Source organism: Tupaia chinensis, unplaced genomic scaffold (assembly GCF_000334495.1).
Source record: "Tupaia chinensis unplaced genomic scaffold, TupChi_1.0 Scaffold148822_2, whole genome shotgun sequence".
Classification (NCBI taxonomy): domain Eukaryota; kingdom Metazoa; phylum Chordata; class Mammalia; order Scandentia; family Tupaiidae; genus Tupaia; species Tupaia belangeri.
The window spans coordinates 739,873-761,828 of record NW_006208670.1 but is presented as its reverse complement, the minus strand read 5'-3'; the positions used below and the strand labels follow the sequence as shown (position 1 = coordinate 761,828).

Sequence of the window (21,956 nt, the reverse complement as noted above, 5' to 3'; positions counted from 1 at the left end):
GTGGCAGCGAGGGCTCGAGGAGGCCTGCCCCTTCTGTGGCTTGGTTGGGAAGCAGCACAGCCCCGCTGTCAGGGGTTGGTTGGGAGCAAGTTTCCGTAGGAACACGTCGCTCTGACCATGTGCAGCAATGGTTATGCAGGTGGCCAGAGCCATTCCTGGGGTCAAGATGGGGCTGAAAGCACCAGGCAGCTCCGATGGGGACAAGGGGCCTGCAATGAGGCCCCGGCGTCTGCTCTGCCACTTCTCCAGTGTGGACGGTTTATGCAGCCTCGCTTGTTGAAAGGAGAACCGCGGCATTTGGGTTCTAACCTGCAGAAGTAGAGCAGATGCGTCGTCTAGCTGTCGTGGCATGCACGTTCTGGACCGGTCTTTGGAGAGCAACAGCCAGGTGCAACTTGTAGCTTGGCTGGGTACAGAGGATCTTCGAATTTTTTTTTTTCCTTAAATTTTGCCGGGGGGTGGGCGGGGTATGCTCGTCCCAAAGGCAGAGGAAGAGGGGGAAAGCATCCCCAGTGGGGTGTGGTCATGCTGCAATCCCTTCTCCTCCATTTATCTAACCCCATTAAGGTTTGGGGCATATGCACCCATGCACTGGCACAGTTTTCCAGCCACTAGACAGGGGTTCAAATCACGGTTGGCCATGTGGAATCCGGTTCCCGCAACCACTAGGCCCTCGGGCCAGCTCAGTAGACAGAATCTTAATGTCTCAACGGCTACAGGTCTAGAGTAGGTTTCCCAAAAGGCTTACCTTGAAATAATATGGCAGATCTCCGTTTCCTCTTTCCTTCTTGGACATCACAAGCTTAGAATGTTAAGGTGGCCTTTTGCCAAAAAGACCAGCATCAAATATTTATACAGTACCGGGGCCAAGAGCTTTAGTGCACAGTAGGGAAGCTTCTTTACTTTCATAAAAAATGCAGTGATAATGGGATGTTTTCCATAGATGGGGGCGGTTTAACCTTTTTACATCAGAAGGCTTCCCTTTGAGACAGACCTGTTTATACCCAAGTCAGTTCACATTGGAGCGAGGCTGAGCCGAAGGTAATGAGGAGACGGGACGCACGAGACCGTCACAACAAGCGGCCCTTTAAAGCCCAGCCGTCTGCTCTCTGTGCTTCATTGACTGTCTCGCTGTTACAGATGGCCGGATTTTGACAGCCATCCTGAACTGGCTTCGTCGGTAGTAGGTGAATCAGCACGCCGAGTTCAGAATAGCAGAGTAGCAGGCTGCCCACGGGAAGGTGGGCAGTGGCGGAGGTGGGTAGTGAGCCAGGACCTGGGTGTGTTCCTGCTTCACGCCCCCAGACCCAGCCACTGATCCTTCCTGGGCCTAAAGTTTGGGAGGAAGGAGAAGAGCCAGACAGGGAGTGGGTAGAGAGAAAGTCTGGGTAAGCCGCACGCGGTACCTTCCCCATGAACTGTGCGTTGGCGGGCTAAGACCCACCCTGTTACTTACGTTGAATGAAGCACTTCAGGCTTAAAGCGCATGGTAGGCATTCGCATGGCTTGGAGCTTTCCCATCCCGGAGAACTGGAGTTAGAAGCTTTGTAAGTTGGATGTCACACATTTGTGTAGAAGCCTTGAGGAAGTATGTACAGCGTTCATGTAACCCTAAGGAATCATTGAGTGTTCTTTGGTCTCAAGCGTCCCCAGGACTTGGGAAAAGAGTTTCTTAGGACATCCTTCTTATGACAGGGGCTCCAGCTGGCCTCCTGGAGGTTACCCAGGTTACCCAGGATTTTAGAAATGAGCTCAATGTGGTGCTCGCCAATCCTTGCTCGTGGGCTGTAAACCACTTGCAATGGTGTTTGACCGAAGGGCAGCTCTGTCTTTCTCCAGTTACCTATGTGAAATGTCTTAGGAGACCATGGAACACACATTTGGGGGAAGCTTCCAGCAGCACAGATGAGAGAGGTAAACTCAGCACTTGCTAAGGCTGTTTGGTAACAAACGAACAGGAAACAAAAAAGTGGGCTATGGTATTGGTTTACTCATAGGAATCTTTCTTGCAAGGGAGTATTATCTTATTAGATTGGGGAAATATCAGGATAAGACTGCTGTGCTCAAGAATTACCCTTACCTCGGTGGTTTGTTGAGCTGTTCAGGTCTCTTTGTCATTTTAGAATTAATAGGAACATCCCCAGCCTAAGCAAAGTATACTAGTCTCATGTTTCTCAGGTCCAGAGTGGGCAGTGTATCAGTCAGCTATTGCCACAATTATGCTGTGTAACAAACTACTCAAGTACTCGTTGGCTTCAAACAATAATCATTTATTGTGACACATTGTTGAGTTAGCTGGAGGAGATCTGCTGGGAAGCCCTGTGATCTCAACTGGGTTCCCTCAGAGTTCTGGGGTCAGTTGATCTAACCTGGCTTCCTTGGGGGCAGCTCTGCTATACTTGTCTTCTGTTTACCTGCAACCAGTTGGCTATCAAGGGTACATCCTCTTGAAATGGTGACAAAGACATAAGCAGTCAAGTTCCACTGCACAAGGGCTTCTCAATCTCTGCAGGCCTCATACTTGCTGGTATTCCACTGACCAGCAAGTCACATGGATGAGCCCCTCGCTGGCCAGTCTCCCCACTGTCTTCTTCCATGATTCTGCGGCTCACCTGATCCCGGGCTGCCCGTCATTCACTCTGCATCTCTAAACAGGCTGTTCCCCCACCTGGAACTCTCGAAGCCTGCAGATTCGTGCAGGCTGTGCTTGCTTTAGCGAATGTCTCTGCGCAAGTGGGGAGCCCTACCCTGAAGTCCCCCTTCATAAACAGTCACTCACCCTCACTCTCTCCCGTCGCCCACTTTTGATCTGTATAGCTTGTGTCACCTGACCTTACGCTGTCATCCTGCCCCTCTGTTAAAGGTTAGCCCATGGCGACAGGGCCTTTATCTTGGTACCTGCAAGATCGCCGGTGGCCACGAGAGGACTTGGCAGGGAACAGGTGCTCAGTAGGTGCAGATTGAATGAGTGCGTGGCCCAGAGATGACTCGGTGTGGGCCTGGGTGCTTCCAGTAACACCTCTCTTGCCCTTTAGGCCCTGTGTTCCATTTTCAGACCACTCTACGGAAGGCCATTTCCATAGGAATTCCACTCAGATTGTCTCCCTGTAGTTTCTAAAACTCTCTGGTTCTAGTTCTGTCTTCAAGAGCCACATAGAGGAAAGAAAAAGAGGATTCTTTTTCATCTGTATTGTCTGTTTACTTGTGTTACACCTGTAGAACTCTTGGATTAAACTTGCAGAAAAAGGATAAAAAGAAAGCTCAACGTTTACATATTTCCAGCGCACAAAGCCGCTTCTAGAACTTTGTGTGTTTCCGTAAAGTTTGTTCGTGTGAATCTCTTAATACAAAAGTTCACATTCAGCTCCTGGGGAAGTTTTGTGTCCTGTTTTTCCCCACATAATACTGTGTCTGGAGCATTTTTCTGCATCATTAAATTGCCACAGTATTTTGGCACAGTATAGGATTTCATTTTATGGCAGTCTCCTCATTTATTTAGCTTTCCTTCTATGGTTGGATATTTGGGCTGTTGACATTACAGCATTTGCGTTTTTAAGTAATGTTCTAAGTAATGCTACAGATAAATATTTGGTGGCATTGCTGAGATTGCCTCAGAGTAGATGAGAAGAGGCAGGATTTCTGGGTCAGAGAGGATGGACTGTTTATCCCAGGATGTTGAGACGGTTGCTGCCCAGAGGCCAGCCGGTGGTGAAGTGGCAGCATAGCACTCTGCAGTGCTGCGCCAGCGTGGAAAGGTCCCAGGTTCGTGTCCTGAGGCCTCCCTGTACGCCCAAATGCACTGTGACCCAGACCGGCTGAGGCTGGAGGTGGACCCTGGCATGGAGACCCAGTTTAGGTCCATGCTTCTCTGTCTTTGTCTATGGAAAAAATGAATAAATAAGCTCAGAAAATTGCTCTAGATGGGGCCAGCAGGTGGTGTGGTGGTTGAGGTGCTGGACTCCCACATGGCCAAACGTGGTTTGAGTCCTGGACCTGACAGCGAGTGTGAGCATGACCAAAACCCTGAGAGGAGCTCGGAGGACAATGGGTTGTTCTGTGGCTCTCCCCCCGGGGCAGTTTCTCACTTTCCTCCTCTTTCTCTTTTTTTCTCTCTGGCACGTGCGTACACCTGAAGTGAAACCTTACTTCAAATAAAAAAAAAAAAACTTTCCAGAAAGATCGTGCAGTTAAAATCCCCTTAAGCACTATAAAGATCCCTGTATCACCCCACCTTGACTAGCAGTGAGTATTTGGCTTTCAAAATTTAACAGTGTGATTAATAAAAGGTTGAAATTTTGTTTCGGCCTTTACCGACCGTGGAGAGAGAGAAGGAATTAATCACCGGTCGTGTCCTTTGCCCACATCTGATGGCATTTTGGCATTTAAAGCTATTGATTTGTAAAACCTTTCTGTATATAAATAGTATTACACATTGCCTTTTATTTATTTATTTATTTATTTATTTATTTATTTATTTTGGAGAGGTTTTTGCTATAGGCGTGTGCGCTGGCCAGACAGAGACAGACAGAGAGACAGAAAGTGAGAAATCACCCCCCAGGGAGGATGACCACGCCACCATCCATTCTTCTCTATTCTCCTCTGGGCATCTTGGGCATGCACGCACACGTGCCTGGCATGAGTTTTAAGTCACTGGGTCCAGGGCTCGAAACACAGTTGTCTACGGGGGAGTCCAATGACGTAGCCGTTGCGCCATCTGCTGGCCCCCCACACACACCACTTTTTATGATAGACCCTGAACCTGTGCCACCTGCCGTCAGTTAGTCCTCTTTCTCTCTTTCTTTCTAAAATTTATTATTATTTCCTCCACGAGCCAGAGAGAGAGCGCATCAGTGACAAGGTCTTGCTCCCACGGTCCACCCCCAGTTCCACCCGGCCCGGATCACGGGCACACACGTGCCCAGCACACTGAGCGCTCAGAAACTCACCTGAGCCTTCTCTGGCAGAGAGTCCCCTTTTCTCGCTGCAGCACCATCCTGCCCACCAGCTCTCTTTGTACCATCTTGTCTAAGTGAATCCAGGGCGTTTGAGAACCGTGAACCAAAGCAGGACAGTGTGCCTCACTCGGTGTAGCCTGCAAGGTCAGGAACCCTGCTCTGCGTTTCTTCCTACTCTCACTGCGTGAGCTAGTCTGAACCATGCTGTCCATGTAATGCCGGCTGGTGACTGTAGAGCTCGAACCTGGCACACTGATGAGAGGAATGCCCAGGGAGACGTTTCCAGCCGTAAATCATTGGGGAAGATACCCCTCCCCCAAATTCCACCCCTTGACAAGAGCTGCCTAAAATGTCTGTGCATAGCCCACATCACACGGCTTCCGAGAATCAAGGCAGCCGGAGTGTGTCTGACAAGCTCAGATCTGGTGTGTTATATCTATCCCCCATTTCAAAAAAAAGCTTTCTCGCCTAAATATAGTTTTCTTCTAAAACCCGGCTCTAAATGACTGTGTCCTACCCTGGATCAGTTCTCCCCAGTGCATCCTGACGCCGGAGCTTGAAAAGGAAGGTAAATGCATGAAATCACATGGTGATTGCTAACAATGAAATTTGGGCTCATGAAATCAAGGATATTATTCAAAACTGCGAGGTAAATTAGGCTCATTCATTCTGATGGGGCTAGACTCTGTGGCTGTGCGTGCCTTTGTTAATTAACATGCTGAAAAGATGTTCTGATTGGGATTATTAATGAATGCAGTGAAGATTTCTGCAGCCTGTGAGGCTCCTGCCACAGACGGTTTACAGAGCCCCCGCCTTCTCTCTCCACAGATTCCTTACATGGTCTGACAGATGGAGTATTCATCTTCGAAGCTATTTCCACGGAAGATGAGAAAACCATACAGGGCTATGACGCTATTGTTGTCGAACAATGGACGGTCCTGGACGTAAGTGTGGGTTGGCAGCCGCCCTGCTTTTGTTCCCTCCGCTCGCTCGGGCTGACCGTGGGCTGTGGCTCAGCTGTGGCTCTCTGAAAGGGAGGCGACCTGGGTAGAAACTACAGGGACCCCTTAGTCCTTTCATGCCCCTCCATTCCCACCCCAGGCAGGGGTGCCGGGCTTCCCGCCTTCCCAGGGAAACCACGTTGCGTGTGCCCCGTCATGCGGTGGGAAGAGACACATCTGTACTAATTCGCATGTAACGGAAAACTTGGAGAGACGTAAATGAAGCAAGCACACAGTTAGTGGCCCTGTAATAACAAATGCTGTATTGTTATTGGAGCCAGACTCCAGGGCTCCCTCTGCCAGCTATCCCTAGAAGAGACCGACCCAGGCAAGTGCACATAAACCTTCCCAGTCAGCACCTGAGGTATGCCCTGTCACTGCCCCTGTTGTATGGGTGAGAAAACGGACCTGGCCCTCAGTGGCATGTCGAGTGCTGCAGCACGTGTCTGAGAATGTGCTTCATGGAGCCACCCAGTTGTGGTGGCCAAAATTCCTCAAGCCACATCTGCTGGGCCTTTTGCAAGGCTGATCTCCTTCTAAGAGTCACTGGTGTGCACTTAAAGGCGTTTCTCTAACTGTGGAACACAGATGTTTCAGACAGCACCAGCATCTGGAACGTAAGAAACGTTTGGACGCCGAGGGTGCCTTGGGGGCTCACAGGGTTTGCATTATGTAAGGGCCCCTGGCAGACCAGGTCTCCACACCCAAGTAAGGCAGAGAGATTTGCAGCTCTCCTGGAGAATGCAGGCCATGGGAGCCCCAGACGACCACCACTGTCCACACCTTGTGCCTGCCAGGCTGCAGCCTTGGCTAGTCCCTTCCCTGGTTGCTGGGCGGGGCATGGGGCACCCCAGGACACTGTTACTCAGCTCCGAAGCTCTGCGGTGAACCAGGAGCAGGGCTATTGGGGCATACCTGCCTCTGAGCAGCCATGGGAAGTGGCTACTGCAGTGCGAGAGCTGTGGGTAGGCCGAGGAGCTGGGGTGATCAGGAGTTACACATCAGAACATCCGGGGCCACTGAGTGTCGGGCCAGAAGCCCCAGGGCCCGTGTGGTGAGGAACCAGATGAGACCTAGTTTGCAGTCGGCACCCCAGTTACGCCCTCATGACCTTGGGGCCAGTAGATGTCTGGAATCTGCAGGTCCGTAACTGGAAATGGGTGTCAGAGGAACTGAAGCTTCGCCTAAAATGCAGAGCCCAGGGTGGGTGGGTCATTTACCTCCCAGGACCTAAAGTTGTTCCCCTATGAGATGTCATAGCACCATGCGTCCAGCCCAGTCATGTGGGGAAGTGAGGGCCAGGTGGTGGTGAACGTGACGTAACAGGAGCAGCAGCTCGAGGACCCAGAGGCCCCCGACCACAGAGCCGTACTTGTGCCGACCAGTGCCCTGCGTCAGCGCTCAGTGCTCTCCATCCCATTCGGCTGTAACAGGAGCAGTGCACGGCTGCGTCCAAAAGCGTGTGCATGTGTGGAAGTGATTGGCAGGCCGTGGGGATGTGTGTAAAATTCCTTGCTGTCTGCACATTTAAATGGCTGTTAAGGGAGGGCTTTGTGGTTTTCTCAGAAAACATGACTTGATAGCGATCCAAGCCTGTCTGAAGAGGGGTCTCGAAACGTGGTCCTAGGATCGGCAGCAGCCGCAGCGTCACCCTGGCGGTGGTCAGGAACACAGATTTGGGGGCCTTGCAGGTTTACTGAAGCAAATTCGAGGAGTCGGGCCCTGGCCCTCCTGGGGAATCTGATACTGTTTTAAGAACCAGTGTCTGAAGGAGAGCAGAGATGCCACTCTCATCAGATGCCTGTGTGGTGTTATTTGAGAGATGAGTGAGAAGGGAAGTACCCCACGGTTTGTCTGTCTTCGAGTTTTGAAACCAGCGGTGACGCTGACAAGAAACTGTATGCATAAAGTGTTTGTGGGGGAAAGGTAGAGTTACAGACTAGATGAAGGACACAGTTCTCTTTTAATTCAGAAGGAGGTCAGTTTTTTGGGGGGTGAAGGAGTTAGATCAGAAAGATTTACATCTATCAGAAACTTTTCCTAGATATGCAGATTAATTTCCATTAGGGTTATTTGTCAGTTATCTTTCTTGGAATGTTCGAAGTTTTTCTTCTTTTTTTTCCTTTTGACCTTTATTTTTCTGCATCAATCATTTTGATTATATTAGTTTGGAGACCTCTCTGCTTTAGGAGAATAGCTTTATGTTTTCCCCAGGAATTCTTGGATATAAAACTGGGTTTCGAAGACCTGTGATGGGGGCCAGCCCAGTGACCTCATGGTTAAGGGAAGCCAGAGCCCATATAGCCAACCATATGTTTCAAATCCCAGCCTTGATGTCTTGAAAAATGTGCCAGGCTTGTGTGTGTGTGTGTGTGTGTGTGTGTGTGTGTGTGTGTGTGTCCAAAATCCCAACAGGGCGGAGAAATGGAGGAGGAGGGGTTGAAGAGTGACCATACCCATTGGGTGGTGCTTCCGCCCTCTGTCTCTCTGGTGAGTGGACATGCCTTCTGGCAAGTTAAAACAAACGACGACAAAAACTGATGCCTAGTGGCATTTACCAGCCCACAAAGTCAAGTGCATGTCCTGATCGGCTTCACATTCAGTGACAAGGTTGGTGGTTTGAGACTGGTCCTAGTGGAAGTGTTTACAACCTCGATGATTTTAGAAATGCCCTCAGGGTCATTCTCCCATTGTCTCGATAACTAGCCTCGCCTGTGCCCGCCTTCTGTCCATACTGATCTCTTTATCAGACAGTTGCTTGGTCACACCCGTGGTTTTCTCTCCTGATCATGCCTTTTTATTCATTACAGTATAGCCAGGCTGAGAATTTTCCAAATCGTGAAGTTCTGCTTCCCTTCTGATAACAATCCCAGAGTGCCAAAGCGAGGGGGTCAGGCCTGTGTCAAAAGGGGGCACCTGGGCATTTTCAGGACCTTGGGGCTTGCTACGCAGAGCTGCCTCGACTTCCCACTCTGCGCATTTGAACCAAGACATCGCCTGAGATTACCTATCCCAAGGGCCAAGAGGAGAGGGGATCTCTTGAGTCTTCATGAGTTTGGTTTGTGGTTTTCCTTCCTACTTGCAACTGGTAGACCAGCCTTCAGGAGCTGGTTTATGGGTCACTTCCTGGGGGTGAAAGATGCCCTCCCCTGTGTTCTTGTGAGTCTGCGTCGGTCTGCCACTTCCTCTGCTGTACTGTTCTCTGTGTGTCCTCTTTCCTCCCTCCCCATGAGTTTTATAGTCTGGAAATGTTCATTTCTATTCTCCAAGGCACTCCTGATCGTTGGGTTGAGGCCTTTTGGCTCAGCCTAAGGGTAGGACAGTATTTCTCAAAACTGAGCTTGTACGAGGACCACCCAGAGACCTTTGTAAAACACAGATGTCAAGACTACCCCTGCGTTTCCCACTCAGGCTGCCGTTACAGAATACCACAGACCGGGGCCTCAACAGACATTTATTTTCTCAAGTTATGTAGCCCAAGAAGTCTAAGATAAGATCCTGGGAGGGTTTGGTTTCTGGTGAGGGCTCTCTTCCGGGCTTGCTGATGGCTTCCTTCTGGCTGTGCCCTCACGTAACCTTTCCTCCGAGTAACGTGCCTGGTGGGACGAGGAGTGTGGTGGGGAGAAGGAGCGAGAGCAAGCAAGCTCTGATGTCTCTTCTAAGGACCTTAGTCCTGCGGGGTCAGGGCCCACCCTTTTGAGCTCATTTAACTGTAACTACTTAGAGGACCCACCTCCAAATGCAGCCGCACTAGGGGTTAGAGCATCAGTACATGAATTCTGAGAGGACACAGAACGCCCAGTGTGAGACAGGACACAGGAAGTTCATTTCTAACCCCTCTGCAATGAGCCAGTGGCGCGGGTCCTGGGACCACACTTGGAGAAGCCCTGCCCTGGAGGAGCCGAGTCTCAGCAGCTGTGTGACCGGCATGGCAGTGTCCATGTGGGACAGGTGGCAGGAGCTCTGCTCCTTGAAGACGTTGTCAGACCCCGGCTACGACCCCTGTTCTGCAAGCCCTTCAGGGCACGTGTGTAGTTATTCACCTCCACACCTTCTGCCCTCAAGACCCGGCTACTTCCTCTCTTCCCCGCCCATCTGGCCTCTGGGAAAAGTTTTCCTGTTTAAACACTGAGCAGGTTCCTTTTGACTTGTGTTAACCCCGTTTTTCTGGCAGACACTGTCCTCCCAGGCCAACCCATGACCTCCAGGGCTCTGGCCACAAATGTCTCTCTCCTTTCTCACGGTTGGGCCTGCGCTGTTCCAGGTCCACCACTCCTTCTCGGCTCCCCTCTGCACACCCACGTGTCCACGCACGCACACACACAGTTCTGCCAGAAAACGGACCTAGTTCTTCACAACTCTGCAGGCAGGGCAGCCGATGGGAAGAGAATGTCGGTTCCGCGTCCAGCCTGGGCGTGCAGTTCTCCAGTTCCCAGCTGGGTCATGAGTACATGGACAGCGAGCCACCCATCCTCCTCTTTGAGTTTCCATTTCTCACTCGTGTGAACAGGGAGACCGGGGACAGCCTCTCCAAGTCAGTAAGAATTGAGAGAAAGCACACATTAACTGTTGGGACGGGACGACCTGGCGCGTAGTAACCCCGTAAATGCCACTTCTCTGTCACTGGGGTTGTGTGAGGCAGATCCCTCATCCTGTTGTAAAGGCGCAGAGGAGGTTGGCGAGGGAACGCGTGGAGGAAAACGGTAGTTGCATTTTTTCTTCTGGAAACCCACAATGTAAAATGAAAGGCACTCCGAGTAGGATCCAAGCCCGTTCTTCTATAGGAGGTAGAGGGCGTTTGTAATGGGCACTCGGCTGGCATTCTGTGTTCCCAGTCTAGAGTGAGCAGAAAGGGGTAGCCTTTGGAAAGAGCGGGCAGAGAGCTCCGTGGACACGTAGGTAAAGAGGACACAGCCAGAGACAGGAGCCTCCTCTCTGCCTCTGTGATCGCGACAGCCCATCCCAGTACGTGGGCCCCACCAGGAGCCCCTGGAGTCTCAGCGCCTCCTCCATCTTCACCCCTCTCCCTGGAGAACGTCGTAGCTCCTTGGTGCCGCTTGTCAAGTGTGGGGTCAGGACTGAACGTCTGACCGCAGGAACCGCCCCTGGCGTTGACGTCGGTGGTACGAGGACTGCCGGATTCGTGGGAAAGACCAACGGAAGGCACCAGAGGACGTCAAACTTCACTTTCTGGTAAAATATGGAAATACGTGTCGGTTTCCTTCTCCTGCGTTTGGGGTCTGCTGGCTGCAATTCCATTTCATCGTCCTTGGGTGAACCACACAAGGGGCTGCGAGCAGTGCGCTGGCCGGCTCTTCAGAACAGCGAAGGGCTGTGGGATTACTGTCCGGTTACGGGTGCTGAGGAGTCCAAGAGCAAGACCTGGCAGCGCTTGGTTTCTGGCCAGGGCTGTCCTCCAGGCGTGCGGATGGCCGCCTCCTTGCTGTGCCCTCACATGGCCTTCCCTCCAGGAGGCCTGCCCGCCGGGAGGAGTGTGGGGAGGAGGGAGAGCGAGCGCCGATGCCTCCTTGTGAGAACAGTAGTCCTGTGGGGTCAGGGACCGACTGATACCCACCAGCCCTGGAGCATGTGGGACCTGCCCGTGGTGCGCTCGGGGTCAGATCAGAAGGGTGTGAGCACCCCACTGGCGTTGGGGCCGTGGTTCCAGTCTCCATAACGCCCTTGAGTCGTCGCGGGAGGCACCGCGTGGCCCTCCTCTACCTCTCTCTACTTGTATGTTCTTTTTTTTCTTCTAAGAGGTTTTGCCTTAGGGCACGTGCACTTGCCGAAGAGAGAGAGAGAGAGAGGGAAAGTGAGAGAGAGGGAAAGTGAGAGATCACCGGGCACGGCCATGCTGCAGTCCCTGCTCCTCCATTCTTCTCCTGAGTCATTTCCTTCTCCAGAGCGATGGGGATCATATTCCAACACACTGACCCTAGAAAGCCACTGCCAGATCGCCAAGTTCCGACTTCCGGTCTGACCCCACCGCGGTGCTGGGGTGGTGGAGCACGGGGTGGCTTCTGTTTCTTTCGTCTCTTTCAGCCTGAATTGTTCCTCTGCTTCCTTCTTGACCACAGCCCCTTGGCTTGGAGGGCCCCGAGGTGTCCCGCGGACTGTAACGGTGGCGGGGCTCCTAGATGCCGGGTCATGGGATCAAAAGGAGGCCTCTGCCTTCCCCACGGAGCAGGGGAGGCCGGCGCTGGTGGGAGATGGTGTGGGAGTAAAAGCAGTTAGGAGGATAGCCACTGAGGCCAGCAGACGGCATAGTGGCTATGCGGCTGGACTCCCATGTGGCTGACCGCGGCTCAGGTCCCAGACTTAGTGGCTTGAAACTCACGCTGGGAGCATGTGCATGCGTGCCCAAGATCCCAGGAGGAGAATGGAGGAGGATCGCGGCGTGGCCATCCCCCCGGGGTGATTTCTCACTTTCCTTCCCACCGTGTCTGTCTCTCTCTGGCAAGTGCACACGCCCTAAGGCAAAAACCTCTTAAGGAAAAAAAAGACGTGGCGATGGAGGGTGCGGGACAGAGACCTCTCAGGGCGCTGAGTCAGAGAGAGCGGCTGCTCTGATCCCCTCGGGGACAAGGACTTGGGGTGTTTGCGAAGCCCACCCCGCGAGGAGTATCCAGGTGGCAGGAAGATTCCCTACCCATTAAGTAGCAAAGTCTTCAGCGCTGAGGTGTCCACTGACCCGAGTGCCCTGAAGGCCAGTGGAGACTGACCGGGCGTCCTGGACACAGGGTTGGGGGCTCTCACTTGTGTGGATTAGGATGGCATAGGGGGTGGGGATGGGCTTGGGGCTCCCTGCTGGCAGGAAATGCAGGCGCAGAGGCAGGCTAGAGGAGAAGGCCCCCACTAATTTCTGCACAGATAGAATAGGTGCGCAATGCCGGTGCCCGATGTCGGGGGTCCCTCTTTACCGTGAGCTCGCCCCCTGCAGCCAGCAGCCGTGCCTCCTCACAGAAGCCTGCTCGAGGCCACAGCAGGGAGAGCCAGGGGGCCGGAGATTGGGAGTAGGAAAGCCCAGCCCCCTTGTCCCGGGAGGGGACAGCTCTCAGCATAACTCACTCTCAGGGTCCCCTAGGAGCAGACGAGGCCTCCGGTCACGGGTGCTGCTTACCCTCCTGTCCTTGCGGAGCCGCTGTGGCCGTCTGGCTGCCACCCACTTCCTCCCTCCTTTGGGGGCCGCTTCCTGGCCTGTTACCGCCACGTATTCTTTGTCTTAGGGTGTGCTTTTGGCAACGCGGCCTAAAACAGAACGTGTTTGTGTTGTTACTTAATCAGAAACAGGATCTCGCTGAGTTGCCCATGCTGCCCACAATCCCATGATCCTCCTGTTTCAGCTTCATGAGAGGCTGGGCCTGCAGGTACCCACCCACAGTGCCCTGCTTTCAAGGTGGGCAGGGACTTGAACCTGGGCCTCCCGCGTGGCCTCAGCCCACAGAGCGGCAGCAGCATCTTATCAGTGTGTGCCGCGGTGGCTGGGTCCAGAGCGTTTCTTGTTAAAAATCTCGTGCAGTGACACGAATGCTAGTACAGATTGAGATAAAAGCTGTTGTGGGTTTGTGATCATCTTTAACAAAATTCTTACAGTACAAAGTGTAGGCAGTAAAGACAGGCCTCCTTCAGCCTCTGACCCATTTCTCGAATCCCCCTTCCCCACTTCCAGAGCTGACACGCACACACATGCGGCAGGCTGTGTGATGTCCCGAGGTGTCAGGCCCTGATCCCTGGACCTGCAGAGGTTATGTCATTTGTTCACAAGGTCTTTGCAGGTGTGATTCAAGGTAAGGATCTCGAGGGGGCAGGTTTTCCTGGGCTATCTGGGTGGACCCTCTGCAGTCACACTATGTCAGAGAGCAGAGGGAGGTGTTACAGACACAGAGGAGGCGACGGGAAGATGGAAAGTTAAAAATGCTGGCCGTGCAGCCAGTGGTGTGGTGGTCAAGGTGCCGAATCCCACATAGCCGGCTGTGCGGTCTGAGTCCCAGGGGCAGTGGCTGGAAAACCCTGCCGGGAGTGTCTGTGTGCACGTCCAGAACCTGTCCAGAGGAGAAGGGAGACAGACTGTGGTGTGACCATCCCCCTGGGGCATGCTTTCTCACTTTCCCTCTCTCTGTCTCTCTGGGGCAAGCACAAGTGTCCTATGGCAATAAAAAAAATGCTGACCTTGAAGATGGGCATGAGGTGGCCGCAAGCCGCGGACGCTGCAGCCACCAGAGTGAAAAAAGCAATAAATGGATTCTGTCCCGGAGCCTCCGGGGGAACATGCCCCTCTACAAACCCGAGTTCAGGATAATCCTGATTTCAGACTCAGGGCCTCCGGAAGCGTGAGAGGATACATCTCTATCGCTGTAAACCCTAAGTTAGTGGCTGTTCTGGCAGTCCTAGGAAGTGGATGTGACATGACAGCCACCACTCCAGGGCTGGTCTGCAGTGACTGCACAGTATGTCTGCGTGCACAGAGTCCTTGAAGGTTTTGTGGCTGGAGCAGGAAATTGCAGTGGGTTAGAGGGCAGCCATGGTAGGGATTTCATGAGAGCCATGCATCAGAGCAAGGGGGCCAGAAATCACATGGTTTGGAGAGATGGACTGGGATGGGGGGAGTCCTCGGGGGAGAGCAGGGGAGACCGTCCTGAGGCCAGAGCCTGGGGGAGGCCCTCAGGTGAGAGAATAAGTAACAGAAGTGGCTTAAACGGGTTTTCATCTCGTCCCACTGAACGGAAGTCTGGAGGAAGCTAGAGAGGGGCAGGGCAGCTCTCCAATGGCTTATGGCTGTGACCAGGGCCGTGTGTGCTGTCACCTCTGCAGTCCTCTCGCTCTCCACGTCTCTCGCCAGGGTCCCAACCATGCAGGCCCAGGAGTCTCGGCAAACACGCCCTCAACAGGAGGAGCCGGGCCGTTCCTTCCTGCCGCGTGCTGCTTTGTATTAACAAGCAGAACCTGTCCCAGAACCGCCAGCAGCTCCCCTCAGGCCCTGGGTGCAGGCTGTCACAGATCCCTTCATTGCCCCGCCATGATTTGGGACTAGAGAGTGACCCTTAAGAGGGGGCCTGGCTGGGGAAGGAAGGGCAGGGCAGGGGAGCCCCCAGAGGTGTCTAGAGGAGTTGGAGGCTATTGACTGCATGGCTAGTGGGACGACGGAAGGGAGGATCCGACTGATCTCCACCTGCACTTCCCCAGTCGTCCTGTTCTCCCTCCACGGCGAGATTTGTTATACGAGGAAGTTAGACCTTTTAAAAAACGTATTCGAGCAATGAACACTGAGTTCCTATTGTGTGTCAGCTACTGTGAGAATGTGATAAGTGGAGGGAATTTGGGCAGGAAGGATTGACTCCCCTCCACTGGAGGGAAGGCGGGCAGTCGTTAAACATGGATGCCCACCCTGGCCTTTCCTCACCCATCAGTCATCTCTCCGTTGTCCAGCCTCCTGAGGGGCGGTGGAAGACCTTAAATCACAGGAACCTATGCAAGTCGACGTGAGGGAGGGCACGTGTGCTGTTCTGGTGAAGATCGTGGGGCCGAGTGAATTTCCTTGTGGCAGAAAGTGGGAGGCATTCTCATGTCCCCAAACACTGTGACGAACGCAGATTTGAAGAATGTAGCTTTCAAACATCCCGTGTGTGCTGCGGATGACTGGAGGAACTTTAGTAGTTGGGACGCCCCAGCACAACAGAACCAATAGATCTATATACATATGTTACATTTTTGTGTGCGTGTGCGTGTGTGCGTGTGTGTGTGTAATTTTCAGAAGTTTATCTTATTCCTTCCGAGAGAGGGAGATACTCCCACAGGTCTTTACGCCGAGACCCACCCTCGTCCTGGCCAGCCCGGATCACTTGCTCACACACCTGCAAGCACAGAGAGGTCTTAGGTCACGAACCGAGAGCTTCCGCATGGGGGTCCAGTTGTAGACCACTGTGCCCCTGTGTGGCCCTGTAAGTAGGTTTACTGCAAGGTGTTAGTTGATGCAACCGTGGAGGCTGAGGAGTCCCACAGCCTGCTGTGTACAGGTGGAGACTGACCCGAGCCCTGAGAACCAGGAGGGCTGAGGGCGGGAGAGCGATGTCCCCACTCGAGCAGCCAGGCACGGTTACGTCGGCATCCTCATCTCCCCGTTGCAGTGAGGTCCTCACCAGATTGCATGTGGGCCATCCTCACGGGGGAGGGCCATCTACTTTACTCAGTTCACCAGTTCAAATGCTAACTGCTTCCAGAAACACCCAGATACAGCCAGGAACTGTTCAATGAGGTATCGTTTACAATGAACATGGTCGATCTCTAGGCTTTCCCAATGTGTTAGAAGTTAGGAGATGATTCTGTAAGAGCTGCAAACACACGACCCCACATGCACACACACACACACACACACACACACACTTAGGAGCTTACAGTTGAGAAGCCAGGTGGGTTCAGCCAGGCCCTCTACTTGGGGTCTTAGGCTGTTAGCAGGGCTGTGCTCCTTATCAGAGGCTCTGAGGGAAGGATCGTGTCCAAGCGCATGCAGGCCCCTGTCTAATTCAGCTTTTGCCGTGTGGGGCTGAGATCCATGTCCCTGGCTGACTGTGAGCCAGGAGCTGGTCTTTGCTCCTGCCAACTGCCTACATTCCTTCTGTTTCCCAAGAGGGTCCCATGAGCATTTTTCAAATGCGTAGACAGCCTGAGAGCCACAGGTGAAGACAGGGAAAACAGTTCTTCAAAGAACGTGAGTGCACTCGGTCACCGAGCGCGCGGCCGGCGGGGTGCTCCTGCAGCCGAGTGTGTACTCAATGCCACTCCTGGAAATGCAGTGTTTCTGAAACTCGCTTGGCCAAGACTTTCAGTAAACTAAACCAGAAGGAAGGGGTTGTAGACAGAGTGACCGGCTGGCACAGCGGTCGGAAGGCTCCCTTAGGCAGAACCAAGGCTTATTGTTAAGAGGTCTTTGCTTCTGGTCCATCCGTACCGTGTCCTGGTTCGTACCTTTTCAGGGGACATGGTAGGCACCTAGGAAGTCGTGGACTTGCCAGAGACTCAAAGTGAGGAGGCCGCAGAAAGCCGTGGTGGCCAGCAGGATCTAAAGAGTGTGGTGTCCTGGGCGCCACTGAGGAGCGGCCCAGGCAAGCCTGGGAGTCAGGCAAGGGCATGTTGAGAGTGGAGAGTGGAGAGGACTCTAGACAACCCACCCATGCAGCCTTTTCCGAATTTATCTGTTTTTATGTGTTGGGTTTCCAAATTAGATTACAGTTGACGTTTGCATAAAACATCTTGCTACTCGAAAAAGACAAAAAAGCAAAACAAGAAACCTTGAAAATGACTGATCTAATCCAGTTTGATTTTTGAGGTTACCCTGACATCTTAAAGCCCTTCCAATCTCATTATCTGTTAGTTTATGGATGTCAGACCAAAACTAGTCCAATAAAATGTAACAGGGATACATTTCAGTATCAAAAATATTGATTGCATTTCAGTTAAAAAAATATATATATCAGTAATACCACATGGGGTGTGCCTGATTCGATAGCAGTTCTAATGAAAGAGTTTAATCCAGGCCAGGAATGGACCTCCTTCTCCCTGCAAATGCTCAGGGCTGTGACAGAGTTTTCTAGATCTTTTTTTCTTGCTTACTCTTGGCTGACAGCCTCCTCCACCTCAAGTTTCCACTCTGGAGACCCTTACCAGTCTTTCCACCCGTCCTTGGGAAACTGCGACCTCTTACCTCACCTTAGAGGCACCGCCTTTCAAATTGCTGTGCAAACCCCCGGAGTCAGAGATCAGCCTTTCCTGCCGTTCGAGAGTTCCCTGGATCCAGATTCGCTCCTACCTGTTACAGGTTTTTAACCAATGTCAGCCGAAGGCATAATTGAACAAGATAGGGCGTTACTCCTGCTCAGGAAAGATGCCTTTGGCCGTACTTAGGAATGGCACAAGGAGGTCCGATCTGGCTGTTCTCAGTCTGTGCTGGCTGAATCGAGTCTACGTTCCGCCACGACCGGCAGACTGGAGAAACGTGGGCTGGAGGGCACGTGGGGAGCAACGGTGATGTGGGACACACCTGGAGCTCGCTGGGGATCACGGGGTGTATCTCGGAAGAGGGAAAAACAAAGGGGAGCGGGGATCTAGCCCCACATCTCTGAAGGGCAGACTGATTCAAGGGAAGTAGACTATTTGTGTTGATTTTAGGTGGAAACAGGGTCCGGGTGGAGAGTTGAGGAGCTGAACTCTTCAGCAGCGGGAACGCCTGGGGCCTGAGGCTGCCACCCCCAGATACGTCTGTGAGATTCAGATGTTTCTTCACCTTCTCTCCGGGGAGGTGCTTCCAGCATGGTTCCCGGACCATGGTGACCCTCGGGATCACCTGGGGACTTGTTACAAATGCAGACTCCTGCCTCACCCGGCCCCACTGGAGAAACAGTCAGTAAGCCTCGGGTCGAAGGGTAGAGATTAGAGGTGTGCATGAAAGAACTTCGGCCAGGCCTAGGAAGTGCTGGGCTGGAGGACAGCGATCTCCTTCAGCTGTAATACCGGGGTGCACGGTCCACCCACTGCTTTTCAGGCTGTGGCCTTATTCCACTGTGTCTCTCAGTGACGTAACTATTACACCCGCTGCTCCCTCAACTCTTTTTGAGTATGTATCAAGGAGTGTGATTGCAGGATCACATGGTAAGAATGTGTTTGATTTTAGGAGAAAGTGCCAAACTATTTTCCAAAGCAGCTATGCTATTTTGCATTCCCTCCAGCAATGAATGAGAGTTCCTGTTGCTCCACATCTTTATCAGCAGTTGGTGGTATCTAGTTCGGACCTTGTCCATCCTAGGAGGTGTACAGTGGTATATCACTTCTGTTTCCTTTTGCATTTCCTAACGGCATACATCGTCAAGCATCTTTCCGGTTTTGCTTTGTGTGTGTTTTCATATATATTACGTTTTCATGTACATCATCTTTTTTTAAAGAATTATTTTATTTAACTTTATTTATTTTTAATTTGACCAAAGATGAACTGAGTGAGAGAGAAAGGGAGAGTGAGAGGAAGAGGGAAAGTGAGAAAGCAAGCCACCAGGTCTGAGACTCGAACCGCAGTCGGCCATGTGGGAGTCCAGCGCCTTTAACACCACGTCACCTGCTGGCCTCCCTTTCACCCAGACTGTCTAAAGAGAGAGGAGTGAAGTGGTGGACCCCAGCTCCCGGAGGTCTCCTTTCCTCTCGCTCCACAGCAGGGGGGAGGGCCTCGGCACATCCCGGGTGGAGAAAATGTCTCTGTTTCACCATTGTCACAGAGAGTGTTTCCGAGTGTGCGTTGCGCGTGTGTGCGATGCCAGCTCTGGGGACCTCAGCCTGCGCTGTCCCAGTGCAGGTCCCTGAGCAGCTTCACCCTGCATGATGGCTGCGCTCAGAACTGCAGGACCTGCCCCTACAGTGGGCAGAGTCTGCCCGGCCATCGCCCCGACCTCCGAATGCCCAGCCCATCGGCTTCCTCGAGATCTGGGAGCCTGTCCTGTAACACACCTTGCCGCTCTCCTGCCTGGGAGGCTCCCGTGGGTGCCGTGCCGTGCCGCCTCCCGCCCCTCCATCCCATAACCGCTGTCCCTTCCTGCCATCCGTGCGTGTGACTTTGGAGTGACCGCGCACACCAGGACCGAGGCCCCAGCGCCGGCGTCCGGGAAGTGTTATCTCGCACCTGCAGGTCCGGGTCGCCTGCCAGCTTGGCTCAGTGCTCCGGGAGATGCCAGGCGGTCCCCGGAGCTGAGGCGTCCTTCCCTGCGGTTCCTCTCCCTCCCAGGGTGCTGACGGCGCCGCTGGGCCTCGCAGCAGGGTGCTGTGAATTCGACTGCAGGGCTCCGGAGGCCATGCATGGTCACCGTGAGCCTGGCACAGAGGTGAGGGCAAGGCGTGCCCCCTCAGCATGGTGACAAGTCCCCTAGCGGGAGCGATTACATTTTATTTCTCTCAGATCAGACGAGGTGGCGTTCACTTCCACTTTCCTGCTAGAGGTGCCTCTAGATTTTTGGCTCTTCCTCGAGTAGTAATAAAGGTCCCAGTTAGCTGCTGCTGGATAGCGAAGCACCGAATCTCGGTGAACCAAAGCAACAGCGGCTTGGTTGCTGCCCGCCGGGTCCACAGTCAGCTGTCATCTTGCTTATCACGAGGGGCTGACTACTCTCCGCTGGGCCCACTCAGGGGTCACCCGGCGGCTGGCGGGGTCCAGGCGGCGCGTCGGGTCTGCCAGCTGGTCCGGCCCCACCTCTCTCCTCACCCAGCAGCCTGGCCGGGCCTGTCCTCACGGTGTAGGTTCCATTTCCACCACAGCCAGAGGAGGCAGCGAGGGCCTTTGAGGCCACAGTTCAGAGTGACAATAAAGCTGCACCCGCCACGTTCCGCCGGGCAGAGCAGGTCCCAGGACCAGCCCGGATTCTCGGGTGGGAAACGGGCTCTACCCTTCCCGGGAGGAGCTGCCGCGGTGGAGGCCACTACAGGGAGGTCGGAGTGGGGGCCACTGTTGCAAACGGTAGACCTTAGGTAATGTTGTTTCGCTGGTCTCTGGGAAGGCCACCCAGTCGGCGGGCTTTCTTCATGGCAGACAGATAACTTGAGCAGGGGGGGAGGTAAGGAGTCTCAGAACTGAAGCTTTCTGCACATGACATGCATTTGCATCTGCCCCCGTTTCTACATCTAAGCACTGTGCTGTTTTATTTTTTTTAACTTACTCTCTTTGAACATTATGAAAGCCAAAGTTGTCGAAAATGAGACAACTGCTCCCTCAGACTCTATTATGTTGGCCTAATTACATATCAGTAACATGTTTTTCTGGGGCATTGTGTGTAAAACAAAGAGGAAAACGATGCCTCCAGCCTCTGGCCAGCTTGCCTGTCCCTCCCTCTGGCTGTGGCGCAGTGGTCCCGGGAGGTGGGGGGTGGGGTACGGCTGCTGGATGGCGAGGTTGGCTCCTTCTCGAGAGAACAGAGGGACATGGCATTCCTTCCTGTCTCGTCCCCTCCACCACCTCTGCAGCTTCCGTCAGGTGGGGACATAGGCTTCTTCCCACCCCTGGTCTGGGGTGTCCTGGGGCGGGAGAAGAGGCCCCTGCGTCTTCCCTTCCCACGTGCCTTGCACAGAGCCCCAGGCCGGCCGACTCTAGTCTGAGGGTGGATGGTGGGACCAGCCACGGCCTTGCCCTCGACACTGAGGAGACATGCTGAGTTTCTGCAGCTCCGCCTGTGTTGAACACCCCTTTCCGTTTGGTGAGCAGAGGCGGAATGCCCCGCGTCCCAGCCTGGCACCGTCTCCTGCCCCACTTGCGGGTCTTCACCGTCCAGGGCCACATGAGAGCGGCCCTCTGCGCACTGCTGTGTGGCCAGCAGGTGCCGAGCAAAGCCAAGCCCTGCCCTGCCCTCCTAGGGCGTTCGTCGTGAGCCCGGCTTCGTCCTCACTCCAGGTACTGCTCAGCCTCTGGCCGTCTGCCACTGCCCCGAAATGTCCTACCCGTGGCCTTTCAAGACCTCACTGTCCCTCGGAATGGGCTTTCTGCTTCGCATTGGCTTCTCCCTCCAGACGCTGGACGTGTGGATCAGACTCCCTTCGTAACCCATCGCCCCGAGGGCCGCCTTTCCTAGCTCGCCATTTCTTGCCCGTCTGCTCCCGGCCTCACCAGGACACCCAGGCTTCAGCCAACTTCATCCCTGAAGTCCCCTCTGCCCCGTGCGGCCAGCACTTCCGGCACCTTTCCACCACCCTGACCTTTTCCTGGTTTGCGGTCGTGGATGAGTTTTCTGTTATTCCTGTACCAAATGATCGCTCACTGTGACTTGAAACCAGACATCTCTATTACCCTTCAGTTCTGGAGGTCAGACGTCAGAAATGGTTTCAGGGTTAGAGTCAAGGAGTTTGAAGGAAGGTGTTTCTTCTGACGACTCCAGGGAGGACCTGCTGCTGCCCTCTCAAGCTCGTAGAGGCCGCCCTTGGCCTTGGCTGCCTGCCCGTCCTGCGTCGCCCACCTCCGCTTCCGCCTTCACGCCTCCTCCTC

The 21,956-nt window shown here is 53.6% G+C and overlaps 1 protein-coding gene across 3 annotated transcripts in view; it reads left to right on the top strand.

Annotated features, from left to right (window-relative positions):
* Nucleotides 1-21,956, top strand: part of RFTN1 (raftlin, lipid raft linker 1) — a 171,879-nt gene that overhangs the window by 138,048 nt on the left and 11,875 nt on the right. For all 3 annotated transcript variants that reach the window (XM_027769186.1, XM_027769185.1, XM_014585096.2), the window contains exon 7: nt 5,784-5,899. In XM_027769186.1, the coding sequence (XP_027624987.1) occupies nt 5,784-5,899 (116 nt within the window). The remainder of the gene's footprint in view (nt 1-5,783; nt 5,900-21,956) is intronic.